The 17940-nt window shown below is 41.9% G+C and overlaps 1 protein-coding gene across 4 annotated transcripts in view; it reads right to left on the bottom strand.

The window, feature by feature from the left end:
• The window catches only part of dock4b (dedicator of cytokinesis 4b), a 166140-nt gene that overhangs the window by 47240 nt on the left and 100960 nt on the right, over positions 1 to 17940 (bottom strand). For all 4 annotated transcript variants that reach the window (XM_015957327.3, XM_015957351.3, XM_015957334.3 and 1 more), the window contains exons 16-31: positions 17830 to 17936; positions 16685 to 16838; positions 14421 to 14518; positions 14254 to 14337; positions 13655 to 13755; positions 11374 to 11455; positions 9371 to 9541; positions 6756 to 6948; positions 6508 to 6644; positions 4049 to 4183; positions 3533 to 3631; positions 3257 to 3351; positions 2949 to 3024; positions 2716 to 2816; positions 2505 to 2563; positions 1790 to 1938 (exon numbers count right to left, since the gene is read on the bottom strand). In XM_015957327.3, coding sequence (XP_015812813.1) covers positions 1790 to 1938; positions 2505 to 2563; positions 2716 to 2816; positions 2949 to 3024; positions 3257 to 3351; positions 3533 to 3631; positions 4049 to 4183; positions 6508 to 6644; positions 6756 to 6948; positions 9371 to 9541; positions 11374 to 11455; positions 13655 to 13755; positions 14254 to 14337; positions 14421 to 14518; positions 16685 to 16838; positions 17830 to 17936 — 1841 coding nt within the window. The remainder of the gene's footprint in view (positions 1 to 1789; positions 1939 to 2504; positions 2564 to 2715; positions 2817 to 2948; positions 3025 to 3256; positions 3352 to 3532; positions 3632 to 4048; positions 4184 to 6507; positions 6645 to 6755; positions 6949 to 9370; positions 9542 to 11373; positions 11456 to 13654; positions 13756 to 14253; positions 14338 to 14420; positions 14519 to 16684; positions 16839 to 17829; positions 17937 to 17940) is intronic.

The following is a 17940-nucleotide window of genomic DNA, read 5'->3' as shown; positions in this document are numbered from 1 at the left end:
TACTTGGTTAATTTCTTTACCAAAATGTATTATATTTCATCAAAATAAGAGCTTTAGGCTACGCTGCTTCTATTTTGATAGTGTGTTAGCCAGTTAGCATCCACCCTGGGACTGGGAGATGGGGGTTAAAAACCCAGTTGGGTCATACCAAAGACTTTAAAAATGGGACCCGATGCCTCCCTGATTGATATTCACTTTAAGGGGTTGGTTTGGGGGTTAAATCACCAAATAGTTCCTGAGCGTGGCCAGTGTTGCAGCTCACCGCTCCCCATGGGGATAGGTTAAATGTGGAGATGAACTTCATCAGGGTGTGATGACTAATGGGACTTTGACTTTGAAGAGTAGGGGAAAATATACACAGCTAATTTTTACAGGTTACACACAAGTATCTGCAATAACAGACACTTTCATATGTATTTATTTTGACTTATTTATTTGTGATAATAGAACACTACATTTATGAGCTTCTCCATTCGGGGTATGATGGATTGCAACGCGTTATGAGCTACCTTGCTTGCCCAAGTCCTCGATGCATTCTCGATATACTGGGCGGAGAAAGAACACATTCAGGACCTTTGGGGGTCCTTGCCATGATGTGTACTTAGGATTTGAACAGTACTTGGGCCTTTGTCTCACAAGACGGATGTGAGTACAAGAGTACAGATTCAGACGAGTATGTGTATTGAGAAACGGGTGATGTGTCAGTATCAGTTTGAGAAAAATTATTCATTTTTTTATGTAATTTACAAATTTGTACATTCCTGTGCCAACAATCATCAGTTCAACTCGTTCACTATTAACGGTCAACTCTGGTGTGCCTGTTTGAGGGTGTAGAACTCAGTTGTGTGAGAAAGTAAATTATAAATGATAAATGACCCGCACTTGTATAGCGCCTCTCAGAGTAAGGACTCCAAAGCGCTTTACACTACAGTGTATCATTCATCCATTCACACATCCATTCACACACACATTCACACATTGATGGTGATGAGCTACGATGTGGCCACAGCAGCCCTAGGGCGCACTGACAGAGGCGAGGCTGCCGAGTACAGGCGCCACCGGTCCCTCCGACCACCACCAGGTGGCAAGATGGGTTGTGTCTTGCCCAAGGACACAACAGCAGAATTCTCTGTCCGGAGCCGGGATCGAACCTGCAACCTTCCCATTAATGGACAACCTGCTCAACCTGTTGAGCTACTGCTGCCCCAAGTGGCTGCAGACGACAGGATTTTAGTTCTTATTTCCTGATATTTGGACATTTCACCCCTAATTGGCTAACAGCAACACAACTATACCACTGACTTTGTTTACTTAGCAAGATTGATGTTTTATCTCCACAAATAACACAAGCCTGGAGGAGTTCTACCATGTGGTGGGGTTGCTAATGCTAACAGTTTGCTTCTACCAGCTGAGATGTTCTCTGCTCTTTCCTGGACGCCTTCCCTGATGTGAGTGAAAATGGATGAGTCCATGAATGTTAAGTGACAGTGTGACGTAGATCTGTCTGGCTTTTCTGAATAGAGCGTTTTTCTGTCCATAATATCAGAAGGTTTGAAGACCAGCTTCACATTCAGCCTGCATGTTAAAATCAAAGCGACTGATCATTTAAAAAATAATGAGTAAAAAGCAGTTTCTCAGTGAACTTGCTCTTTAAAAAGCTGCTTTCTTCATGGTATAATTTAATATTGGTGTTTGTGTGAAGGGTCGGGGGTCGCCACAGGAAAAAATGCTTCAAGAGTGTTGATGAGGTTCACTTTTAGGAGATGATAAGGATCTGACAGGAGCCTACCTGCTTAAAATTCCCACTGCGTCTCTGCTCCCAGTCCATCATGTCATGGAAGATGGGGATCATGACATTCCTCAGATCTGGCTGAGGCACCAGGGTCACCTCCAGGAAGGGTCCAATCATTGCTGGAATAAAGTTCAACTTGTGCTCCCCTGGAGGAAAGACACAGGTCAGGGTGGAGGTAAGAGATCTAAGTTATCTCTGAACGCAGCCATGTGTTTATATCAGAGGAGTCTTCATCGCTGCTCTTCTCTGGCTGGACTCGTTAATGTGGCCCAGCGAATTCGTTCATCTGCTAAATTCTCTCTGATCTGGTGTAAAAATTTGATAGACATTTGATTTATTCTCTAAAAAACACTAAACTCTTTGTAGATGGGACTTAATTTGAAGATATCAGGTTTAAAAAAAATCATCCATCAGAGGCTTTGAGCAGAACAAAGGCACTAAGGTGAAGCACCTGTCTAGTTGCCATGGTGACAGAAAATGTGGATACAAAAAAGAAAAAGCTTTCTTTCGGATACCATTATCTTAAAAGATAAAAAGTGGAACGTTTTTCGACTTCTTTGTGATTTCGGAAGGTTGCAAAGTTTAATGAATGTACATTTTTATATAGCAGTAACAATAAATAAACAAACAAACAAACAAATAAATAAATAAATAAAGGTCTTCTTTCTAATTTTCCAGTCAGGATTGAAATGCATTGGTGTAATGAACTGACCTAAATTTTGCCACATGCTGAAGATTTCACAGCCCATCATCACCCTCATGTCTCCATATCTGCATGAAAAAACAACACAACTCGCCAGTTAAAGTGTCTAGTGCTGCTTCTTAAACAGATGCCTCATTGAAGAAACACTCTGCATGCCTATGATTTATAAATGCGTGTAGAAATAATCTGAGAATGTGCACTCATCTGCATTAAAACATACTTTTCCAGTATTTTCTTCCTCTTGGAGGGAGAGAAGGATTCCAGTTGGAGACAAGGCTGGTTGATGAATATTACAGAAAGATAGAAGTACGAGTCCCAAACCTGAAATCAGGAAATTTCAGGATTTCAAAATTCGTGAAACTTTGGATTTCATATTTTCTATGAAATAATCTGTTCTTTTGTGTGATTTTGCAGTTGTTTCCACTTCTGGGGCTCAGATGGACATGTTCCTACCTTATAATCAAACTTGTCATTGAGGAAGTTTTTTCTCAGAGCATCAGAAAGGTAGAGGACAGTAGTGATGATTACACTGGAAGACAGAAACAGAGGACCAATGGAGTGAGACAGCTGAAAAATCAGCCACACAAGGTTCAATTATCACTGGAAACTGGATTTCTTCACTTCTCGTCATTTTCTTGATTCCAACTGGAAAAAGCATGCCTGCTGAAGCAACATCATAGTGAACCTACTACACAGCAATGCCCTCAGACAATAACTGGTTCGTCCACAGGACAAGATGTCCACAAGGTTCATCGTCTTACTTATTAGTAACCAGCCGCATGACTGTCCAGTCTTTAGGAAACATCTCCGGTCTGATTAGGATTCTGAAAACAGTGAAGATATGAAGAAGGAAGTCCTGCAAAAGGAACAGAAGAACAGTCATTAAACTAGGACTATGTTATCTGTGACTTTAAATTCCTGATTAATAATATAATCACTTTTTAAAACAATAATAAACTGCAACATGGGATAGAAGCTGAGTCAGGCATAGTTAAATTTATGCAGGAATGATGGGCAGACGGATGTGGTGGTCTCACCCTCAGATCGTCTTTGTTGCTGAACGCCTGCAGCAGCTTCTGGTAGTGCTTGTCACTCATCTGTCGAAGCAGCACCAACAAACATGCCACAAACTCTCCCTGACAGATCAGACAACACAGAAAACAAACCGTTTTAATACCTTTAAAGCTGCGATTCATTATTAGAATTAAAACATTTCTATAGGAGGGAATCAAGTAAAGCTGAATCTGACTAATAGAAACACACATTTTCTTTATTTTAAACCTTTATTTGCTTAAACAGTTAAAGGGCACACGTGCCAGGAGGAACCAAGAAGTAAAACCCTCCACTGATGATGATGTCATTACTACCCTCGTCACTCGCTCCCTTCTGTTCTCCATCGATCTTAATCTTAATTATTTCTGTTAACTTTATTAATCAGAGTGGACTGAAAGCTGCCACTGCTGCTGCTCAATCCCAAATCCCTAATTACTTTTGTTTATTGTGTGAAATCTTGCAACAGGCGCACACAAACACACACACACACACACACATACAGTGACATCTTGGAACTGTAGTCTCATGGTGGGTCCAGCAGGCTGAGGCCGGTTGCTGATTTCCAGAATGGTCCTCAGTAAAACTCCCAGCAGACTTTCCACAATCAGCTCCACTTCCTCAGAAACCGTGGGGTCCTGAAACACAAATTAGGACCCGACTTATGAGGAACAGTTTTAGCTTTCAGTTAAGAAAAAGGTTTGCAAGCTGCAGTTCTGGAGCTCCATGTGGCTCGTAAGTCTACGGGGCGTTTGGAGTTCTGTACACAGGTGCAACTAAAATCAGTGGATGTGCTAATTAGTGTAGATGCTAATTATGTTATGCAACTTTCTAACTAACCCCGGGTTTCCACGGGAGCCGTCAGCAGCACGTTACTGCAGCAGCACGTCTTGCTCGCGTAAGCTGCTGCTTGGCCCTCCCCACGAGACACGAAGCAGCAGGGGAGCAGCTGTCACCGACCGAGCACGAAGTCACACGAGTGACTTCGTCAGTAAACACAACAACAAGCAGGAGAAAACTACAACATGGTTTGTGTTTTATGTTCTGTCCGTTTTATAATCGCCAATACGGACCTGAAAAACAAAGGAGACCGCTAGCTAGGTGATAACTTCTCACGGGGCCGCACAGTTAGTAACCTTTTTTAAAAGTAAAGCAACCGGAAGGCAGTACGTTCTTTATTCTGAAAATCTCGGTAGCTTCTCTCCATTTCCGCGTCCGATTTCCTGTCTTTCCTTCCCCAAAAATGTCGAACTTGACCCGTTTCAGAGGCGTCGCGCGTAGAAAATAGAACCGGCGCGTAAAGGCCGCGACATGCTTCTCCTGAGACGCGGCCGAATCGCGCTGCTGACGGCTCCAGTGGAAAAGGTTCTGTTGACCACAGCGGTTCCTATCAGCAGCTATGACGTGCTGCTGCAGTAACGTGCTGCTGACGGCTCCTGTGGAAAGCCGGGGTTACTCTCTATGCATTAGTAAATGTAATTAAGCCAAAATGCAGTTTTACTCATCTATTTGCAAAAGATCCAAAAAACATGTAAAAAATAAATGGTAATAAAAGCATCAGTTTTTTTTTTTTTTTTTTTTTTGCAAAAAATAGAAAAAGATACAATTGCTTGCTTCTAATAAAAATCTGGTGTTATGAAGATTGTATGTACATGAATGCTTTAGCTTTTTGAGGAGACTTCAGTCCAAAATATCCAATAATCTAAGGTATAGACAACTTTCATGTACATTTCTCCACACGGAGCTGATGAAGATGACTAATTTCCATAAGCGGCAGCTGTCACATGATTAAGATGCCAAAATAGCACAATAAAAAAATTAATAAATAAATGCTGAGGCGCTCATCTCTGTGTTTGTGTTCTAAAAAAATGCCCATCTCTTTGTTTTAACTAATTTCTAATGGATGTAGGAAAATGTGCGCGTAGATAAAACACTGAACAAAAATATAAATGCAACACTTTTGTTTTTGCTCCCATTTTTCATGAGCTGAACTCAAATACCGGAAAATGTATCTACATACAAAAAACGCCCATGAGTCTCCAATATTGTTGTGAAATCTGCCTAAGTGTATTAGTGAGCACTTTTCCTTTACCACGATAATCCATCCCACCTCACAGGTGTGGCACATCAAGGAGCTGATTAGACCGCATGAATAATGTACAGGCAAATTATATAATCTCTAATCTTAATTTTAAGGGTTGGTTTGAGTTGATGGCTCCAAACTACATTATTAAACTAGATGATAAAAATGTCTCTTTCAAACATTCATGAGGTAAAAGAAACACATAAATAATGCAAATACTTTAGGAAGTTTTGGAATAATTTGCATGCTGAGATTTTCCAGCCAGCACATGCTTAAACCCCAGTCAGAACTAAAACCAAAGTCTGGGATCACTTTGTTCTCATCATAGTTTAAAATATCTTGAGCCAGAAACAGAATGAAGTTTCAAGGCTAACTGTGGCGGCTACAGTTCACAGAAAAAGAAAGAAGGGGACAAAAAGGAGAAAGAAATGCTGAAAGATTTAAAAATCAGCTAAAGGAAAGTGGTGTGTGTGTGTCCCTTTTTGGCACCTTTACCATTAGATGTCTGTCTGGCAGCAAATAGCATTATCCAGAAAACCTCGGCTCCAAAACACACACACACACACACACACACACACACACACACACACACACACACACACACACACACACACACACAAAGCTCAAAGTCACTTTGACAGTCCCCTTTGCTAAATTGATGAGCCTCATTAGTGAGCTGCACACCTGCCAATGTCTGTGTCACTGCTGCTAATTGACAATATACAGCAAACAGCCATGTTTTACTGGTGAAACTGCTGTCAGAATCATTCTAACAGCGACACATAAACGATTACAGCAATGTTGGTATTTTTGTGAAAACAGATCAAATTCATCGCAACAACACAGCCGGAGACGGTAAATAGTGTAATCCGATCTCACCACAGTGCCATTTTCCTCCTTCCTAATGAGGGACAGCATGCTAGTAAGGATGCGAGCACACATGACCAGGTCTCTCTGCTCCTGCAGGTGAATCTGCAGTACTTGGAGCACCACAGGTAGCAGGATGCACCGCGACTCTGCAGAAGAAACCCAAGACTTAGATCCACGTAAACCAGTTCCAACCCCTCTGCACCCTTTTTGTTTGAAGCTGTAATTTTTGCACACCTTTAATGTGAATTTGACATTACCTGGGTTGACATAAAGCTGGCTTTCCACCGTCTTAGCAATGCACTGCAGTTTGACGGCGTCCAGCGGACTGTCGGCCTGGACGACGGAAGGCAGGCTGGCCAGCGTCTCCCTGACAAAACCGGCCACCTCCCGCACCGTGAAGATCTTCAGCAGCTCGTTGTAGGTCGTGGGGAACATTCGCAGGAACACCGCCTGAGCAGAGAAGGGACACAGAGGCTAAACGGAACCACCCATTATCATCAAAGTTGTTTAAATCATCCCTTTGTGTCAATGCGGCCAAAAAGCCTTCAAGCTAGAAATTAAGACTACAAAGAGCATTATAGGATGTGAATACGCAAGTATATTGTGCGCTGGCGATTTCTCTGAACATCTTTCACTAAATCTGCACCGCATAATGTAAAGTTAATATCGTAAAGAGGCTCAGCTGTCAGAATGATGTTGGACTCAATGGAGGAGCTTGGCAGTGATAAATGGAAGGCTCTTCAGGCAGTTGGGAGTTTGTTAAGCTCTGTTCTGTGGTGTTGCATCACAAGAAAGAGGCTCACATATCAGACACAGAGACGTGTTTATGAAGCGATGACACAAACAAAAGCTTAAATGCATTTGTGAGTCCAAATCACTGGCAGGGCTGGATTTGGTTGGAACTCCAGCAGTTGGAGATTACATGGATTAAACGGAGGGACTACTAGGATTGTTTTCCATCACTTGCTGGCTATCGGTTGGCTTTTCTTTCTTTCTCACAGGTTTGGTCGTCTCTTCGTTTGATGTCGATTCTCCAGGAGAGCCTGATAGAAGAAGCCTCATTTTAACCTTCAAACGGAACATAATGACTTATCCGACGCATTTCTACAGGGATCAGGTAAAGGTACAGAAATGTCCCCCAGCCTGTTTATAACCAGGGGTTGTCCCATATAGATGTCCTGACTCCAGCAGCATCCTGTCCACATCAGCGTCGACAACTTAGTAACGTTGTTCTTGTATTGTGATCCTTCTAGCAACTCAAAAAAGTGACTAGCAACAAGAAATCTAAAGAAATTAGCATTGATGAGTTTAGGCAGCTGCTAATCCCACCAGGGTCTGTTCATGCCTGGTGACCCCGGAACCTTTGCAGACGTCTGTGTTATTATTATTATTTTTTTAGGCATTTCAACACATCCTTACTTTTCTATAAAACTACATTTTATGTTGTCACACTAGCACTGCAACCCAGCTGTGTTAACTATGAGCGTATCCAACTGTGGTTAATAATTGTCTAAATATTTCTCCTGACAAATAAAATAAAGTTATATAAAAAATAATGGAGTGAATTAAATAAGAGAATAGTTCCAACTCTCAGTGGACTCCCGTGAAGCTTAACTAACGGGTTTCTATTGAATAAATTACAAATTGGACCTCAGTGTTTGTAACGTGAAGCCAATAGACATGATCTAATAGCTGATAGCTAAACTTTTCAAGAACACTTATGTTCTGGGCTAAGGGCACACCGGTGCTAATCAGAGCAACCAAACATGGAGTTTCAAGTAATTCTCTCATCCAACTCTGCACAACTCACGATTTCTCAGCTTATGACAAAAATTAAGTTGGCAGCTTCTCAGTCTTTGACTGAAATCAGTAATAGCTGCACTGATGCTTAGCGTATGAAACCAACGAGGATGAACGCAGATCTGATGGCAGGAGTGTGTGCAGCACCTCTGTTTCCAGGGACTTGATGAATGTCTAGATTTTAGCAAAAAGTTATAGGAAAACACTTCAGTGAAGCATTTGATAGAAAGATTTTGTTTGTATTAATTTAAAGTATATAAAATTGCTCCTCTGCTATTCTAAGGACTCCCCCTAATTATGCAAACCAATACTGACCACTCATGATTACACAACACACGCCCTATAAATGCATTAATGTACCAACTCTAATATATAACCAAGTTCTTAAACCTCTGTGTCTATGTGAGAAAGTGAAATGTCAATGTATGCTGGCAAGTGTGGGTGTGTGTGTGTATGTACATGTACCAGATTAACTGGGATTAACAATGGCCTGACCTGCATCCTCCCACAGCTATTGTTGTGCTGGGAATAAAGATTAATCCAGGTCGGAAGTCAATGGAGGGATGAAACAAAGCCTTTCAGGCTGACAGAGAGGCACAAGTGGAGTATCTGAAGCTGCACCAGTAATGTGTGATTCTGAAGCTGGCAGAAAGCCGTGACTAGAGACTCAGGGACCAGATTGTTAGTTTCAGCAGGTCTGACAGGTGGTGGGTATGATAACTCCTTATAACTGCTGATCAGAGCAGAGAAAACAAAGGATCGAGCCCAAACATTCATTTCCTGACAAGAGTACTGAGCTACACAACCTCACACGCATTTGTTCCCCGTGTGTAATTAGGATTATCTTTCGCATCTTTAGCCCGCTTGTTTGGGATGAAATCAGTGAAAGCAGCAGTCCCGCTGCGCAGACCTCCCACTGGAGAAGGAAAATTCCTACTCCCAACTCCATGTCCCTCTGGCAGCATGAAATTCAATCACAGCCAGATTCTTCCCCATCACAACTGCATTAACAGGGTTTCTCTGCAAAGAAAACAAGATGTGGGAACCCGTTCATGCTCATACACACACACACCTGCGTCTGTGCAACAGGGCTGGTGCCGTTGTTCTCCTGGGAAAGGAAGAAGCGGATGGACATGAAGAGCTCATGGATGCAGACTCTGAACTCCTCCTCATTCTGGCCTCCAGTGGCCAATGAGAAGAGCCGCCGAGACTGGATGATGTACTTGAAGATGTACTCGCTGGCCTGGAGAACAGGAGGAGAGACCCGTTAAAACCTGTTAAGTGAGTGGGAAGACAGGCTACATTCACTTGCAGTAAAATCAGTCAAAGAAGAAGGAAATATTCATTTCCCCAGCGCAAAAAACCTGAAAAATGACTTTAGGATTTCTGTAAATAACCAAATAGCACATCATTTAATTAAGATTAAAGAAAACACTTTAAACTATAATAAATTCTCCGAAAAGAATTAAGTAGCTTTATGGCATTTTGTTGGTGCCATAATGTATCCAAATGATTGTACTATATCATATTGTATTGTATTATATTTGACCATGTATTGTAGGGTATCGTTGAGCATCACCAGTAGGCCGAGTGTACCAGATAATTTTCTGTTGTAGTTTTGAATCAAAATGCCACAAATCACATTAAACCTGATATATGACATTTTCCCATATACTATGGTATCAAATAGTACTTTTTAGTATTATTGTACTGTATCACAGGCTGATAATAAATCTAAGACTGGAGTGTAAAAGGAAGAGGAATACACTTTATGGAATAATACTGTAATTTGTGTAATTACAGAGTATTCTATAATACTGTATAGCACAGTATACTTAAAAGTACATTGTACATGATTTGTGTCATGCTGTACAGAACAATATACTATGATATTGTATAACAGTGTTTATGAGCCCCCTGCTTTCCACTGGATGCGTAATCATCGCAAAACAGCTGCAAAACGTGCTTTGCTGAAATTAGCCGCTGTTTTAGCGTACAGGTTCCAACGGCCGCGAAGCATCACGTCTGGACGTGTCCCAGTAGCATAAGGATACTTTACTTGCATCTATTTTCATGCACTATGCTTCCAGAAAATGTCAAGCTCAGCAGTTCAGATTGAGCCGGACAGGAAGTCAAACACAAAAGCTGTGTAAAACATCCGTAAACTTTCAAAATAAAATCCACTTGCAGATTTCCATTTGCTAAAGTACTGTAAAATACCGTAGTGATTGGTATCGTATTACACTGTATCATATGGTATGGATTACCTCTTTTTGGATCATAAAATATTACACTGTGTTGTACTGCACAGTACTTCTTTGTACTGTATCACATTGGACTGCATAGTATTGTGCAATTATATATGACAATTACATATTGTGTCATATTACATTGTGAGCTTTTGTATCATAAAAATACACTGCATTATATTGTATCATATATACAGGTATACAGTATCATAATATACCATATTGTCGTATTTTACATAGTTCTGTATTGTATCGATTATACTGTTTTATCTCATATTGTACCGTGATGTATCGTACTGTGTCATACTGAACCTGATGCTTGTGTTACAGATACTCGCCTGTCTTAAAGTACCAGCTACACATGTAAAAGTACTAAACTCAGTTTAAGACATACAGATTTTACAGATCACTAAAATGTAAAGTAACGACATAAATGATAAATGACCCGCACTTGTATAGCGCCTCTCAGAGTAAGGACTCCAAAGCGCTTTACACTACAGTGTATCATTCATTCATTCACACACACATTCACACACTGATGAGCTAGTAGGTGCAAATGTGCTTGTGGTGTTTCTCTTTCCTCCCTATTTATGCATAAGCCTGTATCTATCATTAGAATAAAGTGTGACCAGATTAAATATTCATGCAGAATAATAGTCAGAGGAAGGGTGGCATGATTAGTCACTGCAGATGGGGAGATCAATATGCGAAAGTGCCAGAGAGGGGAAATGGGTTTGTTTATTTGTCGATGTCATTTCGTGTGCGTAGAAATGTGGTCGATTGACTATGGAGACAAAAAATCTGGCTGTCTTTATGCGTGCCTCACCTTGAGCACCTGCTGGATGTGATCCTGATGCTCTGCATCAACAATGCGATCCATGTACCACTTCAGAACTTTGATCAGGTCCCTAAAGCACAGAGAGAGAGAGAGAGAGAGAGAGAGAGAGAGACTCAATGTCCCCATTTACATCTGGCTGCATCATTGATCTCACGGTTGGTGGTAGAAAAACCTGTAGATGAGGAAACGCTGTGTTTTAAAATGCAACACTTTCACACGCTGTGCAAATCGGTTTCAGATGACAGTGTTGCACTTATTTCATCAACAGACCAAAGCTTAATGCTGCAGTTAAGTAAGGCGTAATGATCTTAGGAGGATTAAGAATAATGAATGAAAAAGAGTCTTGCTGTTTCGGCTTCAAATTGCTTTCAGATTCTTCATCTTGGGTGTAGAAAAGTTTGAATTTAGTAACAAATGAAAAAGTTAATTAAGCTAAATTTCTAAACTGCAACACCAACTAACTAGTAAGAATTCACAATACAGCAAATAAATAAATAAATAAAAAACAGTTACTTGTTCGCAGTTTCTTCTAATTGACCTATACCATATTTGGTGCAAAATAAGGATAAGATGGCAAAGCTTCCCATGTTTAGTCTAACCAGCAAAGTTTACTCTATGGTTGTACTTGAAAATAGGCATTATAATCTGTTTTAATCCAGGTTTGTATTGTCAAATTAATTTTGGTATCTTAACCAGAAGTCTGCTAAAACATGAAGCTATTTGGTTTAATTCCCATATTTCCTATTAGTGAGACTTTGCTTCCTTTTAATACCCATCATAAATAGAGCCCAAGAGAAAATGCACTCGCAAACATCAAATAATATAAAAAATAAAAGTAAAACTGTCAAAATTTAAAAAAAGCACCACCAATGTCATTGTGGGTGTTCCCTGTTTTTGTCCTGCAGACTATGAACTTCAGCAGCTGCTGAGTTGCACGAAGACCTTAACCAACCAGGGTTCTCACATTCTTTCCAGTTGCTATGCATTTATGATATCCCAGCATCATCTACTGACTTACTGCTCTATTAGAGTTAAGATTTCAAGCTTTATCAACAACTGAAGCACTTTCATAACCACATGAAAAATCAAGCCCTTCTAAGCACCCATAACAACTCAGAGCTAAACACTGAGTGAAGAATTAAATAAGTGGCAGTGTAAAAATATACAATCCAACTGCTAATAAAAGAAGAAATTAAATTGGAATTTTTTAATATAACATCTTTAAAATCCATCCATCCGTCCATTTTCCGCCACTTATTCGGGGTCGGGTCACGGGTGCAGCAGCCTGAGCAGGGAGGCCCAGACTTCCCTCTCCCCAGCCACTTGGACGAGCTCCTCCGGGGTAATCCCAAGGCGTTCCCTGACCAGCCGTGAGACATAGCCTCTCCAGCGTGTCCTGGGTCTTCCTTTAGGCCTTCTCCCAGTTGGACATGCCTGGAAAACCTCACCAGGGAGGCGCCCTTACCTGATGCACGAGCCACCTCAACTGGCTCCTCTCGGAATGGAGGAGCAGCGGGTCTACTCCGAGCCCCTCCCGGATGACAGAGCTTCTCACTCCATCTCTAAGGGAGAGCCCAGCCACTCTGAGGAGAAAACTAATTTTGTCCGCTTGTACCACAATCTCGTTCTTTCGGTCACTACCCAACGCTCATGACCATAGGTGAGGGTAGGAACGTAGATCAACCGGTAAATCGAGAGCTTCACCTTCTGACTCAGCTCTCTCTTCACCACGACAGACCGGTACAACGCCCGCATCACTGCAGACGCAGCATCAATCCACCTATCGATCTCACGCTCCATCTTTCCCTCTCTCATGAACAAGACCCTGCGATACTCAAACTCCTCCACTTGAGGCAGGACCTCCTCCCTGACCCGGAGAAGGCATTCTACCCTTGAACTCAAGACCATGGTCTCAGATTTAGAGGCGCTGACTCTCATTCCAGCTGCTTCACACTCGGCTGAGAACCGCTTCAATTTTTAAAATAATTTAAATAAAAATGTTCATTCTGTGAAAAAGGTAGATGGTGAGTGTGTTTTTCTCTGTGTGTATTTTCGTTTAGAAGGAGAAATAAAAGGCTCAAAGACAAACACAATGTGTTATTTCTCCTTTGGGCAGCCAGGGGGCACCATGAGCTTTTAATTAACTCCTAAGAGTAACTCATATGAAAGGCTGAGCAGAGAGCTGCACCTGTTCTTGATGTACAATTTGTGAGAAATGCTCAGGTTGCTGCTGTAGCTCCATTTCAGATGAAAGCTAGAAGGTTCGTACCTGTAGGACAAAGCTCCAGCAAAGTGGCTCTCAATGTAGGTGTCCATGACCGGCTTGAAGTGCTGGAACTTGCTGTCCTGCAGAAGGTTGATGATGTGCACCTGGAGATCACAGTACACAAGTAATCCTTCAGCAGACGTCATCAGCCTTGAGATATAGTTTTACCCAAAAGGAGCTTTGTGATTTAAAAGCGTTTTAAACTATCGAGAAAATTATTTATTTATTCATATTTTTCCTTTTTTCTGAAGCGTCCAGCTTGTTAGACGGAGCTCAAAACCACAAAAACAGCAAACCTGATCCAAGCAGCAGCTCACCAGACATTTTTTCACCTCTGGCAAGACCAAGCTGTGAGGAAAGTTTGTTCACATCTCAGCGTGAAACACGGAGAACGTAGAGAAGGTGAAAGAAATCGATCTTTTTCTTCTGCTCGGTGCAGCGTGACATGGCTGAGATTGGTTCAGCAAACTATCAACCGTTACATCATTTCTTCTTCTCTTTTGGCACAAAGTATGTGAGCCGCTTCTAGACAGATTGGATCAGAGGGTGCTCGCCATGACCATGGGAATAGGAAAAAATAAGAAACAGACAAATGTACTCACCAGAGAATCAAACACTTTGAGCCCATATCGTTGGGAGCTTTCATCCAAAATGCCAAAGAGAGTGTCCAAGGTGTCCTGAAGAAACTAGAGGAACCAAAGTGACTTGTCAGGAAGATGAACTCACAAGTGGGAGCGAGTCAGAACTGGGAATGTGATTTGGGGTCTACCTTGACGATCTCTGAGCCATCGATTTCTTTTAGTTTCGAGAGGCTGTCGTTGATGCGTTCAGGGTGGGCTCGCCACTTCAACAGGTCCAACATATCACCTGAGCGAGAACAGAGAGGAAGAGGTGATGAGTGGAAAAAATTGTTGGTAAAGAAAAAAGGAGGACGAGAAGAGAGAAAAAATGCAAGTTGGTTCACAAAGAATGATTCACTTAAAGCCCCAAAACGCAACCGAATCCAAACAAATGAGGGAATCTGACGGAAAGTGTGGCGGGACTTTCCTGAGCCGGGCTCCCCAGACATTCGCTGAATAAAACATAAACCGTAAGAAGAAAGTCTTTCAATTGTCTCTGGAGTTTCTGAAGCGTGTCTCTTCACAACTGTTGGAGTAAAATTTGAGCCTCCATGTGTGCATCACTGCTTTTTCTCTAAAAACACACTTTTAGGAGATAATTTTCTTTAATTTCAATCATTTTTGGTAAATTTGATCTAATTTTTCAGACTTACAGGTCATTATAGAACAATCACACTGTTAGCAGACATGAGTAAATGACCCCTCCCTGTAAGATAGGACTGGTTTGGTGCATTTTCATTTCGTAAAAGCTTCTTAATGTTGCAAGTAAGTGACATTGTTGACCTCTATTCTCAAAAAATCCAGTCTACTTTGATTTTTAAGTTTTAGGATGGACATGAAGCAGCTGGGATGAGAATTACCTCCCTTTTAAATCTGAGACCCTGGTTTTGAGTCGGAAAACGGTAGACTGCCTTCTGCAGGCCAGAGACGAGGTCCTGCCTCAAGTGGAGGAGTTTAAGTTTCTTGGGGTCTTGTTCACGAGTGAGGGAAAACCACAAGATCGACAGGTGGATTGGTGCTACGTCTGCAGTGATGTAGGCGTTGGACTGGTCTGTCATGGTGAAGAGAGAGCTAAGCTGGAAGACGACCCTCTCGATTTACTGGTCGATCTACATTCCTATCCTCACCTATGGTCACGAGCTTTGGGCAGTGACCAAAAGGATGAGATTGCGGATACAAGCGGCTGAAATAAGCTTTCTCCACAAAGTGTCTGGGCTCTCCCCCTGAGCCTGAGATCAGTGGACTTGTTTAAAAAGCAGCTGAAAACTCACCTGATCAAGCCTTGGTGTGACCTTCATCACCCTCTCCTTGTTCTGCTCTCCCCACCTATTCAACCTCCCTCAGGATCCACTGATTTCCCTCTTTCCTATTCACTCTCTCTCTCTTTCTTAACATTTTTTTAATCACAACTGTCTATTTTTGCTCATTTTAAACATATTTTGAATCATTTTCTAAATTATTTTTATATTTTACATGTTTTGTTTTTGTGAAGTGCCTTGTGATTTTTATCTTGAGAGGCACTATAAAAAAAAGATCCTTTCTTCTTCTCTCTCTTAAGCCATTTTTACAAAACAATGCCGTCAATTTGCTGCAACGCCATGGCGGCATCAGGGAGCTTTAGGTGGTTTATAAGTGCAGACTGTGGCGGTAACGTTGCACAACCGTGTCCTTATTACAAAATCATTACGTAATGGCAATATAAAGGAGCTGCCATGGACTTCCGTTTAGCTTAGACATAAGTTGCTTTTTATTGCGATTGAAGCTGCACTGGTTACATTTTTTTAACAAGCCGCTCCTAAAGGTGTCCCTATCAGACCCCGAGCAGTCTCTGGTGACCTGAGCTCTAGCTCTAACGGAGCTCTGCATTGCTTCAGTTTAACATCTCAGCTGGTTCTGTTATCATTTTCTATACATTTGCCGGCCGGAGCTCGGAAGTAATTCCCCGTGATCATGACATCCTCTCTGTTGCGCCAACAGCCGACAATTAGCGCAATGTTATTACCCATCGAGGCAGAACGAATGACAGAAAATTCACACATCGCCATACCGGCATGCCATGTTCATAAGACACACTGTTGCGGTACGCCTCCCTGGTGAGGTTTTCCGGGCACGTCCAATCGGGAGAAGACACAAAGGAAGACCCACGACACGCTGGAGGGACTATGTATCTCGGCTGTCTTGGGAACGCCTTGGGATTCCCCCAAAAAGCTGGCCCAAGTTGCTGGGCAGAGGGAGGTCTGTGATTCTCTGCATAGGCTGCTGCCCCCGCAATCCGGCACGTATAAACGGACAATGGAAGGATGGATGGAATGCCAATGTCCTTGATGACTAATTATCTACACCTAAATAAAGATCAAAGCACATTGCCAAAGCCCTTCTTACTGGCTACATTGCTAAATATCAACAGGTTTACCGTTTTGCGTGAGCTTGGTGGAACACAGGAAACTGGTGATCCAGAAAGACTCCTTAGTGGCTTTGAGCGTCTGATTGTTGGAGGGAAGGTTGGCCTTGGAAAACGGCTGCTTCAGGTAGCGCAAACAGTCAGCGAAGCTGGTATTTTCTTCACACTGCAGAGACAAAATGTATGTTAATATATAATAGATGATGTGATGATATAGCAGCAGGAGCTGTGTGTTCTGTACCGCTAAGGCTGCTTCAGATCCAAAGCTAACACACAAGTCTGGACTGATTCTTCTGTGTCTATTTCAGGGCTGCACTGAAACTAGGCCATACCAGTTTCATTGAGCTTTTCAGCAGCACTCCATCTGGCACTACAATGAGCCTTCACCCCATTTAGCTCGAACCCGACCAAGGAAGTTGTCCTCGAAAATAGACAGGGATGGTTGTGCTAAACTGTGCATCCTGATAGAGACAAAGTCCAATAAAAACACAAGTTTTTTTGTTTTTCTAGACTGATAAAAACCCCTCCCTACCTATAAAATGTATGAATACCCTCCATGTCTATGTCTTCCACAGAGAAGGAGGTTTACGTACACGCCCTTTACTTGTGGTTGTGGTCTGCAATCATTGTGGATTACCCGGCATAGCTATGGCTTTGAGCTGAAGACACTCATTCTGTCTGTTTTGTTCTTTTAAAGCACCAAAACCCCTACATGTGTGAAAAGATCAGTGTGGAATAAATATTCCAAAAAGTAGGCATAATAATCCTGCAACAGCTACAGGTGCAAAAGCAAACAGGCTCTCTCTCTCTCTCCTGCTCCTAAATACAACCTCTACAATATGTATGTAAGGCATTACTCATTCTCCCGACAGCCTGTAAAGTAAATGTAAAGTGGTGTGTTTGTTGACTGGTGGCACCAAACTCAACAAAAATATGCACAGAGGAGATGATTCACATAATTATACGCATCTCCTTTCATCCCTCTGAACACCTGTGTGATCCAGAACAGTCTAATCAGTTAAGTCAGTCTTTAAGCTGCAGAAATAAATTATAGGATGAATATGTCCCCCATATAAACAAACAACTTTCCAGTCAAGGACACGATCCATTTGATTCCAAGTTGCTCAGGTGAAGGCTCAAGTTTGTTTTTTTTTTACCTTATGGATAATGAGCTCATGGGTGCCATCTGGCAGAGTCCTGCCATCTTCCTGCATCAGAGGAACAAAGGAGTAGCCGAACAGTTTCTTCTCTCCTTTGTCTTTAGCTGT

The sequence above is a fragment of the Nothobranchius furzeri genome, chromosome 1, assembly GCF_043380555.1.
Source record: "Nothobranchius furzeri strain GRZ-AD chromosome 1, NfurGRZ-RIMD1, whole genome shotgun sequence".
NCBI lineage: Eukaryota > Metazoa > Chordata > Actinopteri > Cyprinodontiformes > Nothobranchiidae > Nothobranchius > Nothobranchius furzeri.
The sequence above is the reverse complement of the archived record's forward strand: the minus strand, read 5'-3'. Positions and strand labels throughout refer to the sequence as shown.